This window comes from Enhydra lutris, unplaced genomic scaffold (genome assembly GCF_002288905.1).
Source record: "Enhydra lutris kenyoni isolate GAN:26980312 unplaced genomic scaffold, ASM228890v2 scaffoldscaffold75, whole genome shotgun sequence".
In the NCBI taxonomy this organism is placed as follows: Eukaryota; Metazoa; Chordata; class Mammalia; order Carnivora; family Mustelidae; genus Enhydra; species Enhydra lutris.
The window spans coordinates 5,463,068-5,481,970 of NW_019154159.1; the positions used below are offsets into that span (position 1 = coordinate 5,463,068).

At 66.3% G+C, this 18,903-nt stretch overlaps 2 protein-coding genes across 3 annotated transcripts; one reads left to right on the forward strand and one right to left on the reverse strand.

Moving 5' to 3' along the window:
• Positions 1-4,416: 4,416 nt before the first annotated feature.
• On the forward strand, positions 4,417-8,187 carry LOC111160412 (glucagon receptor). Its single transcript, XM_022523513.1, has 13 exons — positions 4,417-4,482; positions 4,559-4,661; positions 5,419-5,526; positions 5,607-5,728; positions 5,817-5,923; positions 6,004-6,160; positions 6,240-6,399; positions 6,470-6,530; positions 6,802-6,871; positions 7,148-7,236; positions 7,377-7,515; positions 7,589-7,630; positions 7,957-8,187. Exons 1-13 carry the CDS (start codon positions 4,417-4,419, stop codon positions 8,185-8,187), a joined length of 1,455 nt encoding a protein of 484 aa, XP_022379221.1.
• A 4,111-nt stretch (positions 8,188-12,298) lies between these two features.
• On the reverse strand, positions 12,299-17,486 carry LOC111160414 (MAPK regulated corepressor interacting protein 1). 2 transcript variants are annotated; one of them, XM_022523516.1, is made up of 5 exons: positions 17,425-17,486; positions 14,748-14,803; positions 14,536-14,654; positions 13,883-13,984; positions 12,299-13,705 (listed from the first exon to the last, which is right to left on the reverse strand). In XM_022523516.1, the coding sequence occupies exons 2-5, from the start codon at positions 14,753-14,755 to the stop codon at positions 13,641-13,643; spliced, it is 294 nt and encodes a 97-aa protein (XP_022379224.1). In that variant the 5' UTR covers positions 14,756-14,803; positions 17,425-17,486; the 3' UTR covers positions 12,299-13,640. The 2 variants fall into 2 exon arrangements, with proteins under 2 accessions (XP_022379224.1, XP_022379223.1); XM_022523515.1 differs by lacking the exon at positions 17,425-17,486 and having other exon boundaries at positions 14,748-15,508.
• Between the last annotated feature and the right edge of the window lie 1,417 nt (positions 17,487-18,903).

Genomic DNA, 18,903 nt, shown 5'->3' on the forward strand with positions numbered 1-18,903 from the left:
GGAGGAGGGATAGAAGGAGTAGAGCGTCCACCTTGGCCACAGGGCAGCCCTGGAGAAGCAGGGGCAGCCCGCTGGGGAAAGGCATCGTCCCACCCGTCCTACCCCAGGGGCTGTTGAGTGAGTGGTGCTGGAGAGGGGGACCAGAGACCCAGGGTTAAATGGGGGGCCCCAGGGGGACCCCCCTTCCCCACCTGCTCCGTCCTCCCCCACCCCGTCCAGCCTGCTCTGCGGTTGGAAAGAAATGTCACTTAGGAGCTGCCCTGGGGGTTAGTGGGGGCCCAGTCCTCGGAGCAAATCAGCTCCGCACTGGGAAAGAAGCCCCGAGGATGCCCACACGCGGCAGGTTGGGAGAGGGACCGAGAGGAGGGGGCGTCCAGTCCCAGCCTCCACCTCAGTCCCACCCACGCGCCCTCCACTTTGCCCCCCTGTCCGTCTGCGAGCCCCGCGGGGAGCTGTGGGCCCGGGGTGACCCAGTCTGCAGCGGGTTCCGAGGCGCGGGCGTGCGCACGGCGAGCTCGCGGGGCGGGGGTCTGCGGGGCGGGGTCTGCGGGGCGGGGTCTGGGCGGGGGGCGCCGCGGGTGCGAAGCCGCAGGCAGGGTCTGGGGACGGGATCTCGCGGGCGCACCTGGGGGACGGAGGCGGGCGGCGGGAGCGCTGCGGGGAGGGCAGCAGGGACCCCCGTCTGCGGCTTCCCCCTTTCCCTCCTCCCTCCCCCACTACGCAGGCCACTCCCGCCCCCGCCCCCGCCCCCGCCCCCGCCCCCGCCCGCCTCCGCCGCCACCCAGCGTCGCCGGTGGAAAGTTTGCGCTCGGCGGGCGCGGAGGGCAGCAGGGACCCGGGGCCCGAGCGGGAGCCGGAGCCGCATACGGTGAGCCCCTGGACAGCCCGAGGGGACGTCCCCGCCGGGCGCCGGTCGGGGAACAGACGGGCGGGCGCGGTCAGGGCCCACGGCATTGGCAGCACGAAACAGCGGGCGGGGACCCCTAGTCCTGCGCCAGGAGGTCTTGGGGCCTGGGGTGTCGCAGTCCCACCCGTGTCCGACCCCTCTGTTCCCTACCCCCAGATGCGCCCTTCCTGCTCAGACAGTCGACTGGGTCCCGCACCCTCAGGCGCTGGGTGGGGGGGCTCAGCGCTTCCCCTGCCCTCCCCACCCTGGGAAAGGCGGCGGGAGCACCCAGCACTCTGTCCCGCTGCCGGCCACTCCTCGTCGCTCTCCCCAAGGGGCCCACGTGCAGCACCGCGGGGACACCCCAGAGGCCTGGCGCTGTGGGTGGCCCTGCTTGTCCCCTGTGGAGGGCCCCAGCTCCGCAGGACTCCCCAGTGGCATCCCCTCCGCCTGGGTGTCCCTGGGAGGGGGTGTGCGGCCCTGGCACCCCACCTGGTCTGCTCTTTTGTGGGGCCCACACTTGTCACTTTGACCCGCAGGGAGGGCGGGTCACTGCCCTGCCCTGTTCTCACCTCTCAGCGGCCTCTGAGGCCCCCACCCTGAACCGACTGGCCCCCTGATGTCTGGGCGCTCGCATCTTCGAGGACCGGCCCTGGCTGTGTCTGGGTCCTTCGGAGCCGGGGTGGGGGGGCTACTGACGCTGGTGGGGAGTTGCACCCTGGTGGCATCCGGGTCAGCCCCGCCCCAGGGGGGTGGGGAGGAAGCAGGAATCCGTCTCTGTCAACAGCCTTTGGCCCCTGAGCCTACCCCAGGGGCCATGACCTTCCTGCTAGTTGCTCTGGTTTCACAAAAACAGCCCCCCCCACCCAGCGCAGACCCTTCTGAGGCTTGGAATCCTCCTCGTGGGACAAGCGGGGGGGGGGGGGGGTAACCGTTGCACCCTTGCCTGTCTGACGGGCCACCCACCCATTCTGGGGGCCCTCCTCCAGCTCCGGGTCGGGAGTCCCTCAGCTACCCCAGTGGGAACTGCTGGGATGCCAGCGGGGCCCTGAGCACCAAGGAGTGCTGTGTTCGTGGGGCTTGGGGCCAGCAGCCCCTGACCCATGCCCCTGTGGGAGGTGGGCGGCGTAAAGCTCTGGGGGCACAGCGGAGGGGCTGGGAGAGAGCGGATGGCGGTGTGCTGGGAAGGGAGACCCATTGGCAACCCTGGACTCTCCATGTGAAGCCCTGCTGCACGTCCAGCCCTGAGCTCATGTTTGTGCTGGGAACGTCCAGGACCTGGGAGGGAGCAGGGCCACTGGGTCCATGAAGGGCGGAGGCTTGTCCCGCAGGGCCATGCCCCCCCCCCCACTGGCTCCGCCAAGGGTAATAAGGCGAACACCCGGGCAGACAGGGGAGCCCCTGGGAGCGGGGTCACTGGCGCCGCTGGGCCTGTGCCTCTGACCACCTCAGCACCTGGGTTTCAAGCTCATTCATTCAGCACAGCGTACCCCCTGCCCCCGTCAGGGGCTCATGGGAAGGAGGGGCCTGGAGACGACAGTCCCCCCTTCTCTTCTGGTGGCAGAGCTCTAGATGCCTCATGACAAGGAAGCAGGGACCCCTGCTAGACCAGTGGGGGAACTGAAGCTCTGAAAAGGGAAACTGAGGCTCTGAAAAGGGAAATTGTGCACCCTCGGTCCCAGAACCAGAAACGGGCCAGCCTCACATCCGGGCACCCCTGGCAAGGGCCTGAGGGCCTCAGCCTGGCACAGCTGGGTCGGCAGGCCGGGCTCCCACTTCGCCAACAGCTTCTCTGAGGGACAGCCCTGTGGTCCTGGAGCTGCTTTGCTGTCGGCCCCTAGCCCCAGCTGCAGGGCATCTGGGCAGGGAACATCTGTCCTTCCTCCCCATGCTCCCAGCCAGCCCTTGCCACTATCCTCTCCTCTCACGCACAGTCTCGAGCCTCTTGGGCCGCCCTGCACCCCCAAGCCTGACTGCCCAGCTCTCCTCTCCCTCCAGCCATTGGGCACAGCATGCAAGAGGCTGGTTCTGGGCTGTTCCTTACCCTCCCAGCTTGGTGGCCTGGCTGGGCAAGGGGCAGGGCAGCAGACAGGGCTGCCGGATCAGAATGAAGATGAACCCCCTCGGGTGACCCCGGAGCTGGAGAGGGCCGAACCTGCCCTCAGTCTCCACCTGCAGCACCTTTCCTGCGGGAAGGGTTGTGCGCACTGTTGCCCCTGTTCTCCTGAGCCCGCAGCCCGGTGATGCCTCACCTGGCCCAGGGACTGGGGACCAGTGACCGCTGGGTGAGGCCTCCACCAAGCCTGGCCTGCACCCATGACTGAGGGCCGGGTCGGGAGCCCCACAACAGGCTGGGGTCTAGGTGCCCACCCCAGATCCCTGAGCTCTCTCACCCTCTGTGGTAGTGTCTCAGGGTCCCCTCGGGGGCGAGGGGGGAGTCTCGGGAGTCCTGGGTTGAGCTGGCACCCCGTGCGGCCCACCTTACCCCAGCCACTCGCTGTCTTCCAGCTTACTGGTTGTCCGTCCATCTGTCCGACGGTCCATCCATCCATCCATCTCTTGCTCACTGCTTGCCAGGGCCCATCCACAGACCTGGAGAGCTCACACAAGTCATTCCTACGGGGCCCACAGCCCAGGCCCTAAGGGGCCCCTCCCTGCTGCCCCCGCGGAATTCAGTCAGAGTCAGAGAAAGCAGGAGAGGAGAACAGATAGGGCTGTGGCCCAGAGCTCCGCTCAGACTTGGGCCAGGCCCAGCGAGCACCAGCAGGGCAAGGGTCCCACGTCTGGGCCCCTAGCCGCTGCACTGACCATCCTGAAGGACTGTGCTGCGGACCACCTGCGCTACAGGCCCCAGGGGCTGGGCGTGAGCCTTGCGTGGGCCCAGAGGGCACATAGGGATACCCCAGGGCCTGGGAAGGGGGCCTGTGTGGGACAGGGACCATCCTGAGCTTGTATCCGCACTCCTGGTCCCCTGGGCAGGGCTGGGAGCTGGCCCGGGGCCACCTTGATAACCAGGGCACCGTGATGGATGGCGCTGGTGTCCCGCCCCAGCCTGGCACGCTGCCTTTCCCAGGGGCTAAGAATAGGTGGGGAGGATGGCAAGGGCCGAAGGGAGGAGGTGGGTCCTGGGGCTGCTGCTCCCCGCAGGGGTGGGGCTCCCGGGCCATGTGAGCTGCGGGAGAGGCAGCCGCGGGCAGGGCCACGGGAAACCCAGCTCCACCCAGGGGAGACGGAGGACCTCCAGGACACCTCCCGGCGCACGGCCAGACCCCTGCCCCGTCACCGGCAAAGAGCTACTCCTTGGGGTGTCTTCTCCCTCCCGGCTCCTGCCTCCTCCATAGGACCCGAGGCTCAGCAGGGTGGTTCGAGGAAAGCCCCCAGCCCGCTGGTCACAGCAGACCCAGCCGGGCCTTCTCACGTGGGTGTCCGTCCACAGGCTCTACTGCTCCAACCAGAAGCCCCCACAAGGACCCCTCTGCCTGGCAGTGCGGCCCCAGCCCGATGTGGTGGGTGGGTGGCCGCACACAGGCATGTGCCCCGCCCCGCCGCACTGCCCCCCCCCCCTGCTGCTGCTGCTGCTGCTGCTGGCTTGCCAGGTGGGGGCGGCGCGCCCCCCCCCCCCCCCCCCGCTGACGCGGCTCTGTCCCACCTGTCCCTCCCTCTGTCCCCCAGCCACAGGCCCCATCTGCGCAGGTGATGGACTTCCTGTTTGAGAAGTGGAAGCTCTACGGTGACCAGTGTCTCTCCAACCTGAGCCTGCTGCCCCCACCCACGGGTGAGCCTCTGGCCGCTCCTCCAAGTCCCGGGCTTGGCCAGGCAACGGCTCTGGAGCTCCCAGCCGGACAAGGCCCTGTTCCCCTGTCCCCCATTGATAGGGAACCATGGAGAGGCCAGTCAGGGACGTCCCCGAAACCACACCCCAACATATAAAAGAAATGGTAGAACTGCCTCAGAACTGGGTGCCTGCCGCCCCCCCCTGCCCTCCCGCTGGTCCCAGGGCCACCAGCTTTGCTCCCGGGGAGCTCCAGGCCCAGGGGGCAGCCAGTGCTGGGGGGAGGCAGCCCACGAAAGCGGCCAGACCACACAAGGCCTAGGCAGGAGAGGGAGATGGGCCCTCCTGGGGAGGGCTCAAGTGGGGACGAGCACCCCCTTCCGTACAAGCCCTGAGGGCCACGTAGAGTCAGAGCAGGAGGTCAGGGTAGGAGTGGCTTGCCAGCAGGCCAAGTGCCACTGTCTGACCGTGGGAGGGGGCCCGTGCTGGGCAGAGGGAAGGATGGGGTTTGAGCTATGGAGCTTACCCTGGACCCTGGAAGGAAGCCAATAGACAGGGGTTCCGCCCCAGAGAAGGAGGAGCGAATCCAGGTGGGTTTGGGGTGCACTGGGGACGTGAGGTGCGCGAGGGGAGGCGGCTGCCGGGACCCAGGGAGATCTGGGGGGAGACTGCATGCTGGGGGCAGAGGGTGGGGTATGGGGGCTTCCGGGAGGAGCCCAGCCCTGCTGAGGGGCACCCCCCGTCCTGCCTCGCCCTGCAGAGCTGGTCTGTAATAGAACCTTTGACAAGTATGCCTGCTGGCCGGACACCCCTGCCAACACCACGGCCAACACATCCTGCCCCTGGTACTTGCCCTGGCACCCCAAAGGTGACCACAGAGGGGCAGTGGGGGGTGGCAGAGGGGGCCCAGGCTAGGGCTCAGGTGCTGATCGGAGCCTGGGCCCCCAGTGCAGCACCGCCTCGTCTTCAAGAAGTGCGGGCCCGACGGGCAGTGGGTGCGCGGGCCCCAGGGGCAGTCCTGGCGCAACGCGTCTCAGTGCCAGATGGACGAGCACGAGCTCGAGGGCCAGGTGAGCCCACGGCAGGTGCGGCAGGAGCCAGGCCGGGGGGGACGGGCGCAGTGGCTCTCCGGCCCTGACCAGCCACTGCCCTTCCTAGAAGGAGGCAGCCGAGATGTACAGTGGCCTTCAGGTGATGTACACAGTGGGGTACTCTCTGTCCCTGGGGGCGCTGCTGCTGGCCCTGGCTCTCCTGCTGGGCCTCAGGTATGCCACCCCCACCCACCGCTCGGCCCCCCACCCCGCGGGCAGGGCAGCAGGCGGGCCCTGACCCCCTGTCCCCGCAGCCAGCTCCGCTGCACCCGGAACTACATCCACGCAAACCTGTTTGCGTCCTTCGTGCTCAAGGCCAGTTCCGTGCTGGTCATTGATGCGCTGCTTAAGACACGGTACAGCCAGAAGATCGGGGACGACCTCCGCGTGAGCATCTGGCTGAGTGACGGGGTGAGCACCCACGCCTCCGGGCGCCCGGCCCCAGGGCGGCGGGGGGCGTGTGACCTGAGCTCACGGCCCCTGCGGCCAGGCGGTGGCCGGCTGCCGGGTGGCCGCAGTGTTCATGCAGTACGGCGTGGTGGCCAACTACAGCTGGCTGTTGGTGGAGGGCGTGTACCTGCACAGCCTGCTGGGCCTCGCCGCCCTCCCGGACAGGAGCTTCTTCGCCCTCTACCTGGGCATCGGCTGGGGTGAGTAGGCCGGCATGGTGGGGGACAGGCTGGCCGGGGCCACCGGACCACAGCTGCCCCCTCCCCGCAGGCGCCCCCATGCTCTTTGTCATCCCCTGGGCCGTGGTCAAGTGCCTGTTCGAGAACATCCAGTGAGTATGAGCCGACCAGAACTTGGACCCGAGGCAGCCCGGGGCTCACCCCTTCTGGGTGCGGCGCCCTGGGCTGGGTCTGTGGGGAGTATCCGGGCAGCACTGGGGCGTGTGGGGGGCACCTGTAGCCAGAGGTGGTGGGCGGGAAAGCAAGACTGCCCCAGGATGGGGGTCCTTTAGGACCATCCCCCTCCTACCCCAAGTGCTGATTGGATCCCCATGACGTCAGGGGATGGGGGGCTGGCGGGGTGTGAGCTGGCCCCGCCCATAGGTGCTGGACCCGCAACGACAACATGGCCTTCTGGTGGATCCTGCGCTTCCCTGTGTTCCTGGCGATCCTGGTGAGGACACGCACGTGCAGCCCCTGCTGGCCCCACACAGAGGAGCAGAGAGGCCGTGGGGTCTGCCCGCCCCAGCCCTGCCCCCGGACCCCCTTGCTGGTTCGCCTGACATTCTGCCTGGGCAGACGGAGCGAGGCCCTGGCACTCAGGCGGACCCGGGCCTCGGGCTCGGCCGCCCGTCCCCAGCTGGGGGCCCAGCAGCCCCAGGGCCATGGGGGACAGGAGGGCTTCAGGGCGGGGTCCGGGGTTGTCCTGAGCTGCGCCCTCCACACGCAGATCAACTTCTTCATCTTCATCCGCATCCTTCTCATCCTCACGGCCAAACTGCGAGCCCGCCAGATGCGCTACACAGACTACAAGTTCCGGTGGGTGCGGGCAGCCAGCAGAGCCCGAGACACCCCCCCCCCCCCCCCGACCGCAGGGGCCAGGAGGGGCGGGGCGGGGGAGGGCCAGGGGCCCCCCAGCGGGCGGGGCTAGGCCCCGCGGCTCAGACTCCCACCCACAGGCTGGCGAAGTCTACGTTGACCCTCATCCCTCTGCTGGGGGTCCATGAAGTGGTGTTTGCCTTCGTGACCGATGAGCACGCCCAGGGGACCCTGCGCTCTGCCAAGCTCTTCTTCGACCTCTTCCTCAGCTCCTTCCAGGTGCCGCCCTGCCCCCTATAACCACCTGGGTCCCCCCGGCCTGGGTGCTGCCCTGACTGGCCCCTCTCTCCAGGGCCTGCTGGTGGCTGTTCTGTACTGTTTCCTCAATAAGGAGGTAGGTGGGGACGTCTGGTCCCAGGGAGCAGCCAGGGACAGAGCGGCACCAAGGCTCCCTGCCCTCCCCCATGCAGCTGGGGGGGTGGTGCAGCCCTTCACGTCCGTCTGCGCTTACTAGTCAGTCACCATGATGCTGGGTGCCGCACCCCGAGACGGCCTTGGGCTGGTCCTCAGGGAGCACACGGTGAAGGGGGCACCCAGACAAGGAAGAGCCCAGTGTTCTGGCTGGAGCCTGCCTTGCTCTGCACCCGGGGCCCCATAGTCCTTCAAGGCTGGGAGGCTGGGACTATGGGACTGGCCCGACCTGCCCCGCCCCCACCCCAGGTGCAGTCGGAGCTGCTGCGGCGCTGGAACCGCTGGCGTGCCGGTCGCTCGCTGCAGGAAGAACGCCACACCGGCAGGCTCGGACCCCCAGTCCGGCCCACTGGCGACCCCCCCAGCGAGAAGCCACTGCTCTCCAGGTCCGGGGGCAGCAGCAATGGGACTGGCCGGGTCCCCTCTGCAGACCCCCGCCTGGTCAGCAGCCTCCCCGGGCTGGCCGAGAGCCCCTTCTAAAGCTCCAGGAGGCCCCAGGAGGCCCAGCTGGGGCTGGACTCAGGGGCTGAGAGAGGGCACTGCTGGACCACGCAGAGCCAGATGCCCAGCTGCGGCAGGAGGGCTGGGAGCCGTGGTGGCTTCGCTGCCCACCGTCCACAGTGGGGTGGTCCGAGGGCTCCCTGCACACCTGCTCCGTGCTGCGGTGGGGCACGTGCTGTGAGGAGCCCTGCCGGCGGGCCGAGCTCAAGGAAACGTGTATTCTCCGACAATAAAGTGTCCAAGCCGGGGCTGCCTGGCACACCCAGGAGAGCTGGGCTGAGGGAGAGGTACGCGCTGGGCCAGGGCCTCCCCATCGGAAGGGAGCAGCCTCGCTTGGGAATGAGAGCTAGTGTGCTCCCTCAAGGAGTCCCCACTTTACAGATGAACTGGAACTGGAACCCCCGAGAGGGTCCCAAACATGACTCATGGCTGACAGTGCGCCCCCCACGCCCCACCCCCGCTGGAGTGGTTTCCGGCCGCCCTCCCTTGCTGGTTTAAGAGGGATGCAGCACGCCCTGGGCCAGAGTGGATGGCCCGCCGTTTGTTTTGGCTCCCAGACCCCAAGAGAGTCACCATCTGCCCAAACAGGCATGTGAACGGTGGGGGATGCCTAGGGAAACCCCCCGCGCTGCACTTCCCACCAGCCCCGTGTGGACACCTCTGGCTGTCTCCTGGCCTCGCGGCCGGGGCCGGACTCAGGCCCAACAAGGGCATTGGCAGACGATCCAGATAAAAGGGGGAGAAACCAACCACCGCAAACAAATGACGGAGTGATGGCAGCAGCACTTTTCCTGAGACCTCTGTGGTCCTGACACGATCGCTTGGCAGAAGGGCCCGACCCCCTCCACACCGGCGCGTGGCTGGGTGGCCGTGTGCAGCAAGGACCCTGTCCACAGTATGTGGGTGGGCACCCTGCCGGGCAGGCCGTGACCCTGAGGGGAGCGAGCGTCCCACACCGGAAGAGCCAGGCAGTGCCCTGGGGTGCGGAGCCCAACCGTTTGGGGGCGCACGCCGAGGCCCAGGTCGCCGTCTTGGGGAGCTAGTGCAGGAGCGGAGATGGCGCGGGGGCTGTGCTCACGGGTCGGGAGCGCCCCGGGAGGAGGAAGGAGCCACACCAGAGAGCACACACTGCTCCGTAGGCCAGGTGCCCCCGCTTCAAGGCACCGGCGGGAGGTGACCTCGGAGCTCAAGGGTGTGGGGTGCCCACAGCCTCCTCGGGCCACGTGGGCTGGAGTTGCTCAGGCAGAGACAGGCTAATTGGAGAAAATGAGCGGACAGAAGGCCTCTCAGGAAAGGTAAATAAAATTACTCCCCCGCCAGGCACTGGGGCCCTCCTGAGGGGGCCCGTCACCCCATGGGGCCCACAGCCCCGCGGGCCGGGACGCGGCGGGGAGGGACATGGGAGGGGCTGGTCGGGGTACACGGAGCTCTCGTGGCCCAGGCAGGCGGGCGGCGGTGCGGGGACGGGCAGGGTCGGCCACGCGGCGGCCAGACCGCGGCCCCTGACCCTGAGGCTTCAGACTGCCTCTCTCTGGCCCTCCGGAGCCGCGGCCACGGGGCGCGCCCACCAGCCCGTGCGCCCGGAAGCACGCGGAGAGCCGTTCTCCTTCACGCCCGCTGCGCTCAGGGCTGGGGACCGCCTGGGGGTGGGGGCGAGCCGCTCAGCCAGCGGCCTCCTGCCAGCCCGCCCCAGCCTGACTCCCTCTGCCCTCCTTCTCCTTCACCTTGTCCCGGTCCCCAGGGGAACTGGAGCGGACCGGCAGGGCTGAGGGCGGGGGCAGAGGCCTGGCGGGGGCGGCACCAGCCCCGCCAACGAACACCGGCTTCTGGCGGGCCGCCCTGCGGGCGTGGGTGGGGGGCGCTTTCCCACAGCCCAGCGCCCTCACATCTCTCGGTCCAGGAACATGAGCACTCCAGGGCCTCTGCCTCTTTCCCATCTCCACGACAGTCCTTGACCTCCGGCCCCTGCCGCAAATACACGGCCCCACTTGGCATGTGTGCGCACGCGTGCGTGTGTACATGCGTGTGCACGCGCGTGCTACTACAGAGTGAAGAACGAGGACGAGGACAACCTGGATGACGACACACAGGTCAACCCTAGGAGAGTTGAGAGGCAGCCCAGGGCGGCAGCGGTGCCGGCGGAGGGCGCGTCACGGGGAAGGGGACCTCAAGCAGGGCAGTTACCAGGAGACACATCCTCCGGGCACCAGCGTCTGCGCGCACTGCGGAAGTTAGATGACCCGGTGGACAGTTCAAGACTTAGTGTAGCGCACAGAAAACCAACCAAGTGAAAAGGGGCCATGAGTAGCTTCAAGGAAAACAAAACGGGCAGAAAAGAAAAACCATCATAATTTACCACCCGCTTCAGCTCTGCGCACGGATATGGTAATGAACGCTCGGCGCCGGCGTGACCGTGACCGGAGCGGGGAGAGAAAGCCCGGTCTGTCGGGCGGCACGGTGGCCGGGAAGCGTGTAGGGGGATGAAACAGGGAAACCAAGAAGGAACCGCGCGCGCGCGCGTGTGTCTGTGCTTAGAAGCAGAAATACAGACGAAGAGCTGAAAACGGTGCGCTGGGCAAGGCGCGAGGGCCAGTCCACTCTGCACGAAGCACCTCCCCCGGGACGCTCCCGCAGCCCAGCACCCCCGGCCCCCTTGCTTTCTCTGAGCCCTTTTTCCTGCTACCTCCCCCCTCCTTGAGTGCAGTGCGGGGGGTCAGGCCACCCTCCTCCCTTACGGGTATGAGAAACTATCAGTCTAGAGGACTTCCCAAGCCTATCTCCACCCCCGTGGGCCTCCCAAACCCATACTTTGGACTCACCTTCCCATTCATCCCCTCAAATTCTGCACGCCCGCCCCCAGCTCCTCCTCCTCCTCCGGCTCACGGAGGCGGCCGCAACAGGTCTGCTTCTGCCCTGAATCCGCCACCTGAATCTTGCTCCCAACAGCAGCCAGAGCCACCGCTCCCCGCCCCATCCAGACCTGCACCTCACTTCAGCTTACAGAAATGTGGGGGACAGAGGTGCCTGTCAACAGGAGGAGGTGACCGGCCAAAGGCAGAATGCAACTGCCCCTTGAAGCACCCAAGGGGCCTTCAATACATCAAAGGGGGAGGGGCAGTGAGCCTTCAGGGACAGGCCCGGCAGAGGGAGGCGGCAGACCTTTCCATCCTGAGTCCGTAAGCCGCCTAGAACATACTCAGATGTTACAAGGAACACGGACTGCGCACCAAGTACCTGGGAATTATTGCTCAGGCCGTACACATAAACATGCTCAGTATTTACTAAATCAAAATTGTGATAAAAGTAAAAACCTAAAAATTTGAGTAAGGCCGTCCTCTGAAAGGAGGTAAAGGTAGGGTGATAAACTCGCCCCAGGATGAACTAGCAATTGATGCGCACACGTGTGGGGCACAGGGCGGCGGAGCAAAGGGGACGTCCCCGCTCCAAGATGCTCACTGGAGGGCAGGGGTCTCCAGACGCTCACGGGCACCCACACGGCCACGGTGAAGATTCCAGCAGCCTGGATGGGGAGGAGGCAGCACAGCTGAGGCTGGGCCCGGCCCAGCCCGGTCCGAGAGCTGCGCCAGACAAACAGGAAGGACCTCCCCCACTAGCCAGCCTCCCTCTGCCCCATCTGCCTCTCCCTTCTGGTCCCCGACACCCCCTGTATGACTGCTCAGAGTCCTCACCCATTAGGTAGAATCTCCAAATGGGACACATGGACCCCAGGTTAGGGAAGGGATGGCTCCACGCCCACCCATTTCCCTGCCTCCAGGGCCTCCACCTCCAGTGCCCAGCTGAGCTCCACTCACCCTCCTGCCACGTGGCCTCTCAGCCACACTCCACCTCTGAGGTGGGTCTTGGCACAAAGACCCCAGGCTGAGCGCCTCCATCCCACGCAAAAGCTAAGTGGGCAGGGATATGAGTGAAATGCCCTCGAGGGGTCTCCTGTGGTCCCCACACCCCCAGTGGTCGAGTGGACAGGCCCACGGTATCACCACCAGCGCAGGAGGCCAGGGAGGGTGACTGGGGCACTCGAACCCTCGGCAAAACACCCACAGGTCCCCAGGGAGCAAACAAAGCCACGCGGTTAGAGACCTGGTGCAGGGCCTGGCACCTGCCAGCTCCCACTGGCAGTGAGCCAAGGCGGCTGTTTATTACGTGACCTGTCCTTCCTGTGCCCTGTCCCTGGGAGCCCCCCCCCAAGAAGACGCCTCTTGGAGTCACCTGTAGGCCCCAGAGTACTCTTCCAGGAAAGCATGTTCCCGAAATAAACTCCAGTTCCGCGTATCAGGCCTGGCCTACCAGGGCTTTCCAGGTTTGAAGGTCAAGTGACTTGGGTCTCTCTCAGGGCCCAGCGGCCACCCCTTCATCGGAACAGTGGAGGAACCACTCCCCCAGGGTCCAGGGCTGCAGAGGGAGCCTCCTGCGTCCAGGGTCCCCACCCCCAAGGCAATGGTCCCTGAAGAGCACAGGAGAGCCCCCTCAGCCTCTCTCCTCCCCCAGCACCCACTGCCCCCTGCAGGAGGCCTGAGACCCCCTAGAGGAACCCAGGGAGCTGATGGGATTTCTGGAGTTCAGGGTGGGGCCTGACCTTGGGTCTCCAGCCCTCTGTGGGCTGCCGGGACAGGGGCCTGACAGACTAAGGGGCCGCTCCAGCACCACCCGCCTTTATTCACTGGTCCTCGGGCTCCGGGCACAGACACTCGGCTTTTGAAGGGCACAGAAAGAAAAGGGGGCCCTGGGGACCATCCCAGCACATGGTACAGGGCCAGGGTCATCACACCCCTACCCGCGGGGACACCTGTGGCCTCAGGGCCGCAGACTGCAAGGGGCTAGGCCCGGTCGCCCAGGACCCTCTCTGAGGGGGTGCTCAGTGCCATCCTGAAGCTGATGCAGGAAAGGAAGGGGCCAGGCTGGACAACGGGGTGAAGGATCAGATGCTCCCCGAGGTGTCCAGCCCAGAAAAGCAGCAGGGCTTGGTGGGGGGGGGTGCACAACTGCTATGGGAGAGGGCATCCCCGTCTGCCTCCTGACCCCCTCAGGGACAAGCCCAGTCCCACCAGCCTGGGAAAGAGCAGAGGCCCCCTTGTCCCCCTCATGACCTTGGAAGCGGCCAGGGGGTATGGGCTCAGGCGGTAGGGCAACAGGAGGTGATGGGAAGAGAAGTCGGAGTCAAGGCCCTGGACTGGGGGCGGGCAGAGCAGGCAGCTCCAAAGACGCAGCTCCGGGGAGAGCAGGGGCCGGCAGGGCCTCCCCCCAGCGACAGGGGCAGCTGGGGACCCCGAGAAGAAAGGAGGGGACTCGGGGAGGAAAGCAGGCCATGGCCAGCGATCGTGCCCCTCCTGATCCTGGGGTTTACAGCCCCTCCCCCTCCCAGCATCAGGCGGCGCCCCGGTCTCCTGGAGGCCAGGGGAGGGACACGGCACGCTTCAGGACTTCTTGGCATCCGGCGTGTTCCGGCGCTTCAGGTCGCTCAGGTCGATGGGCTTGAAGGCTGTCGGGGGACAGAGTGGTCAGTGGTGGCATGGACGCAGAGGCAAGGTCCAGGCCCCGTCCCGCACCTGCCCCTGGCAGCCCGGGGAACCGGGGCACTGTGCCACGCTGTCTTCCAGCCCTCCCCCCAGCACCGCCCCCTGGCTGGGCCCCCCCCAAGGCCGGCTCCTCCACTCACTCTTCAGACTGGGGTTAGGGACCTTCTCCACGTACTCCTCCACCAGGCCCCGCTCGCTGCCTGACATCTGGCTCCGCAGATCTCGCTCCACGCCCTGCCAGGCTGTGAAAGGCAAGGGGGTGGCATCAGCACCCCAGTGTGGCTGGGGAGTCAGGCAGAGTCCAAGTGGTCAGGGCCCCTCCTCCTCCCCCACTCCCCAGCCCCCTACCTCACGGCTTCCGGCCCCCAGGACTGCTGAGCTTGTCCTCAGAGCGCCCTTTCCCCGCTCTCTGCACCCCACCCCCCCGCCCGGACTGGCTCCTGGCGGGCTCGCAGACACACACGTGACCCAGCGCTCTCCGTCCTCTGCTCGGGCGCCCCACCTGTCCCCCCTCCTGGCACACTTGGGCACACGCACCCAGCCACACATCTCCACACGGCTGGGTCCTCCCAGAGCACCCTGTCTTCCCGTCTCCTGCAGGGGCTCCCTCTCCTGGAGACCACTTGGCCCACACCACTGCTTCCTCTCCTGGGAGCCGCACACTCCCCCACCCCCGCACGACCAGACGTGGCCCCTGAAGACCAGGCCAGGCAAGAGCCCGAACTCTGGGATGGCACTGGGGGCTCTGGGGATTTCTCGGAGCCCCAGCCCTGGCTGGGGGAGCCCCACGTACCTTCATAAATGAAACGCACATTCTCCTCGTGGGCTGGGGTGAAGATCTCACTGCTGCTGGGGGGAGAGCGGGGGCTACTGTTCCTCTTGCCGTTGTAGACAACTCTGGAGACAGGGGAACTGGGGGTGCCCAAGCACATAAGGAAGGGCTGGGGGCCAAGTAGGGCCCATCCCCTATCCCCCAGGGGGGACCACCTGCCGCCCAACACCCACCTGGTCATTGCGGGAGTGTCTGGTCCTCGCACTCCACAGCCGGGTCCCCTCGGCCTCTGAAAAGGAAGCCCAGACCCTGGGAGTGGGACAGAGTCACCCTCTCCATGGGAACTTCAAGGCAGGGAGGGGTGTGGGGCCCACCTTCTCCATCAAGCTGACGCCGAACTGCTGTGGGCTCACTGTCCACCCAGAAGCCCCGCAGGGGGTGGACCAGCCACAGTCTGGGCAGAGTCGACCAGCAGGAGGCCGAGGGCCGGCAACCTGGCCCTGAACTCACAGTGCCCTCCTTCCGGGCAGCCCCAGCTGCTGGACCACCCCTACCCAGGGAGCCCCTTCCCCCACGGTCAGTGGCTTGGGATGGCTCCAACGGCAGTTCCCAAATGCTCCCTTTCCAGAGTCACAGAACACCTCTCGTGAAATCTGGGTCTGCGGGGAGAGCCGTAGCGACCCCAGTGAACCCCAACTCTGCCCTCCCTGCCCGCAGGGCCTGGAGTGCTGTCTTCACTGAGCCTGGTTCCCATCTGTACAACAGGGACGGGCTTTGTGAGGAGGACCAGCTTGTGGGGCCCCGAGGCCAGGGCACGAGTGAGTCGGGGCACTGGACGGGGCAGGAGGAAAGGGGTGAGCCTGGAAGAAGTTGCCAGGCCTGACACGGGCACAAAGACCCTGGGCTGCTCCTATTTCCAGCCTCTCTGTCGGCTCCGGTTTTATAGCCCGGGGAAGCCTTGGTAATTTTTTTTAAGATTTGATTTACTCATCAGAGAGAGAGAGTGAGAGCACACAGCCGAAGGGAGCTGCAGGCAGAGGGAGAAGCAGTCCTCCCGCTGAGCAGGACTCGGTCCCAGGACCCTGGGACCATGACCCTAGCCAAAGGCAGACGTGTGACCCACTGAGCCCCGCAGGCGTCCTGCGGCTCCGTCTCAAACCAGCCAGGGGACATCCCCCCCGGCTGACAGCAGAGCACAGTACGGAAGGTGCCTCCACAGAGCCAGTCCCAGGCCCGGCCCCAGAACAGACGACCCTAGGTACTGAGGACAGACAGAGGGGGGCCCTGAGCACAAAAGCTTCTGCCCCCCTCCCTCCTAGAGCCCAGAGCATAGAGATGTGGCCCTTCCCAGAGCACCAGAAAGCTGTGGGTCCCTGCTCTCTGGCTTACTCAGTCCTGTCACCAACGTCCAGCCTTTGAACACCTGCACAGGTAACGCAAGCCCAGACAGCAAGACAAGAGCCCGGAAGAGCACAAAACCAGCTTCCTGGGCGGCACACCTCAGCCCAGGCCCCCCCCACCCCACCCCGCAGCAGCCCAGCCCCTCTCACAGGGACTTCTCCTTCCGTGGACTCAGGGGGCTTGCTGCCCTTCCCCAGGCATCAGCCGCCCAAACACTGGAGCAAAGAGAAAGCCCTTTCTGGCCTAAGGACACCCTGGGCCACTCAAGGGGCAGTCAGCAGTCGGACACGGTGGGGAGCCCCCATCACACGACAGGACGGAGGGGCCGGGAGGACCAGCCAGCCCCTGCCGGCCCGCAGCCAGCCCCTGCCTAGTCCCGCCCAGGCATCGTCAGTCCTCCCGCAGGTTGTGCTCCGCGATCCGGGAGGCCCTGCTGCACAGCCCTGCCCTTCCCGCCTCACCTGGCCCACTGCAGGGCTCTCCCCACCAGGCAGCCTCCAGGGACCACCCAGCCTTTGCGGGCATGTGACCTCATCTTAGGATCCCCTACTCATCCGCCCTGGGCCAACTCAGGTGCTCACCCCCTCTTGGCTCCCGTCACAACGTCTGCCCACGATGCAACAGTGGGGCTCTCTGGACACCTCACCTGCTCCTCTGCATCTTTGCAGACCCAGGGCCTAACCTGGGCTGGCCCCAGAGCAGACGCCCTGAAGGGCCTGAGCCTGTAACCTGAGCCCCGGGCCCACAGAGCACTCGGTCCCCACAGTGGGGAGCCAGCCCCACTGGGCTTCCTGACTAAACCAGCAGCATGAGAAAGTCACATCAGTTCCCTGTCCCAGACCTGCACATCTGTCACAAAGGCCCTTCCATCCGGATGATGGAAGCCTGGGGACACAGGTGCCCTGGGAGCAGCCCCCAGCAGAGGGCCAACCACAGAGGCTCCAGCGGGAGAAAGGGAAAGACGTCAGTGGGGAGACCTCTGAGAGGACAGCTGGAGTACAACCTGGACCTAACCGACTGCCGGACCTGCACGGCAACGTCTCCCCGACCTCGGCAGGCACGGTCTGGGTGGAATGAGGGAGAAGGCGGGCAGTCGGCCAAGGCTGCCCGTCTGTGAGCGGTAGCTAGGAAGGGAGGCCGGAGGCTGGCTGACCACGGGGCATCTCTGATGAACCAGAGGGACACCAGAGCGCCGCTGACTGCCACAGAAAGTGCTGAGTGGGGCCACGAGAGTGGCAGGGTGGAGGGGTTGGGTGACCAACGTGCTGGGGAGAGCAGCACAGGCCTGGGGGAGTGCCAAGGACACCTAGCAAGACAGGCCGAGCCATGGAGGACCACGGAGCCTCCAGTCCAGCAGGACGGGGACCTAGTGCTCAGGGGAGGGCTGGGGGCGAGGGCCGGGGACAACAGCCTAAGGGAGGGCAGGCCCTTGTCACAGAGTACCTGGCTGGCACCACTTCCCAAACCATCTCCCTTCTCCCCCTCATTTGCTTTCCCTCTTCTGCTCACAGGACTAGAGGCACAATTATTTCCTCAGCTCTGGGGCGCCTGGGGGGCTCCGTCAGTTGAGCGTCTGCCTCCGGCTCAGGTCATGATCTTGGGCTCCCGGGATTGAGCCCCGCGTCAGGCTTCCTGCTCAGCGGGGAGCCTCCTTCTCCCTCTCCCGCTCCCCATGCTTGTGCTCTCTCTCTCTTTTGCTCCCTGTCAAATGAAGAAATAAAATCTTTAAAAATAAGAAAAGAAACAGGGTCACATCAGGCAACCGCTAGCACGTCGATGTTTGCTGCGTCCTTCCCGTCTGGGTGACCGTGATGTGAGGGACAGCTCAGATCTAATGATGCAATGACGGTCTCCCCTCGGCCCACAATCCCACCACCAGCAAGCCCAGGGCCAGCCTTCCCAGAGCCTCCAATGTGCTCTCCCGCCACCTCTTCCCACCGGCAGCCACCCCCATCCAACGAGGCTCCCCACAACCCCAGTCCTGACAGCCCTCCCCAAGTAATACCCCACCCCACATGCCCTGGGCCCTCTAATGCCATCAGGCCCTCAATGTGGCCCAACCTGTTCCTCCAGGTGTGTCTGACCGCTGGGCTCCAGCTCACGCCCAGACAGTGTCTGAAGCAGAACCGCCTCCGCCAGCCGCCATCCCCCCAGAGAACCAGGCGCCGCCCCCAACACGATGTGCGCTGCCGGGCCTGACTCTTGTCCACGGCTGTCGAGCTCATGGGGGCCGGCGGCTGCGTGCTAGGCACACGGCAGCGTCCAGAACCGTTCTGTGGCTGGAGGTCATCCATGCTTGTTCTGTGGCCTCCAGGGAAGTCCCTGCCTTCCCGGGCCTGGGAGTCCCTGGCTAAGCCAAAGCAGCCGGCGGATGCGCGCTAGGCTCTCCTGCTTGACGAGAGAACGCACCTCCGGGCACCTCCGGGCGCGGCAGGCCACTGCTGACTACGAAGCACGGTCCAGGACAGTCCTGGGCACCCCAAATGCAGAGCCAGCCCATTCGCAGGCAGGCGGTGGCCCTGGAACTCCCAGCACGTGTGGAAAGCAGCAGTGCCACCAGTCACAGCAAGCCGCCCCTCCCAGCCAAGTGCCGTCTAAACCCCCAGTGGCTCCCAGGATCTGAGCCTCCAGGGCCGTGGCAGCCAGGGCCAGGCCCAGACAGCTCAGAGCCCGCTGATGCCCTTGGTGGCACCCTGTGGCAGGTCCCTGGACACCCTCACACCAATGTGGTTCTGGTCAGGGACAAGGAGTCTCTCCAGATGGATACGTTTTGTACCTTGCTCTTGCCTGGGAACCAAGGAGGCCTCCTGGGGGGAGGCAGGGCATGGGGGGACCCGAAGCCCAGCCCTCAGCCCCCCCAGTCCCAGACGCTCCCACACACAGCCACATGTGCAGAGACAGGACAGGAGAGGACAGGCTCGTTTGGGAAGGCGACAGTGAGGACTCTGGAGTCAGAAACCGTGATGCAGACGGTAGTCGCTCTGCGCT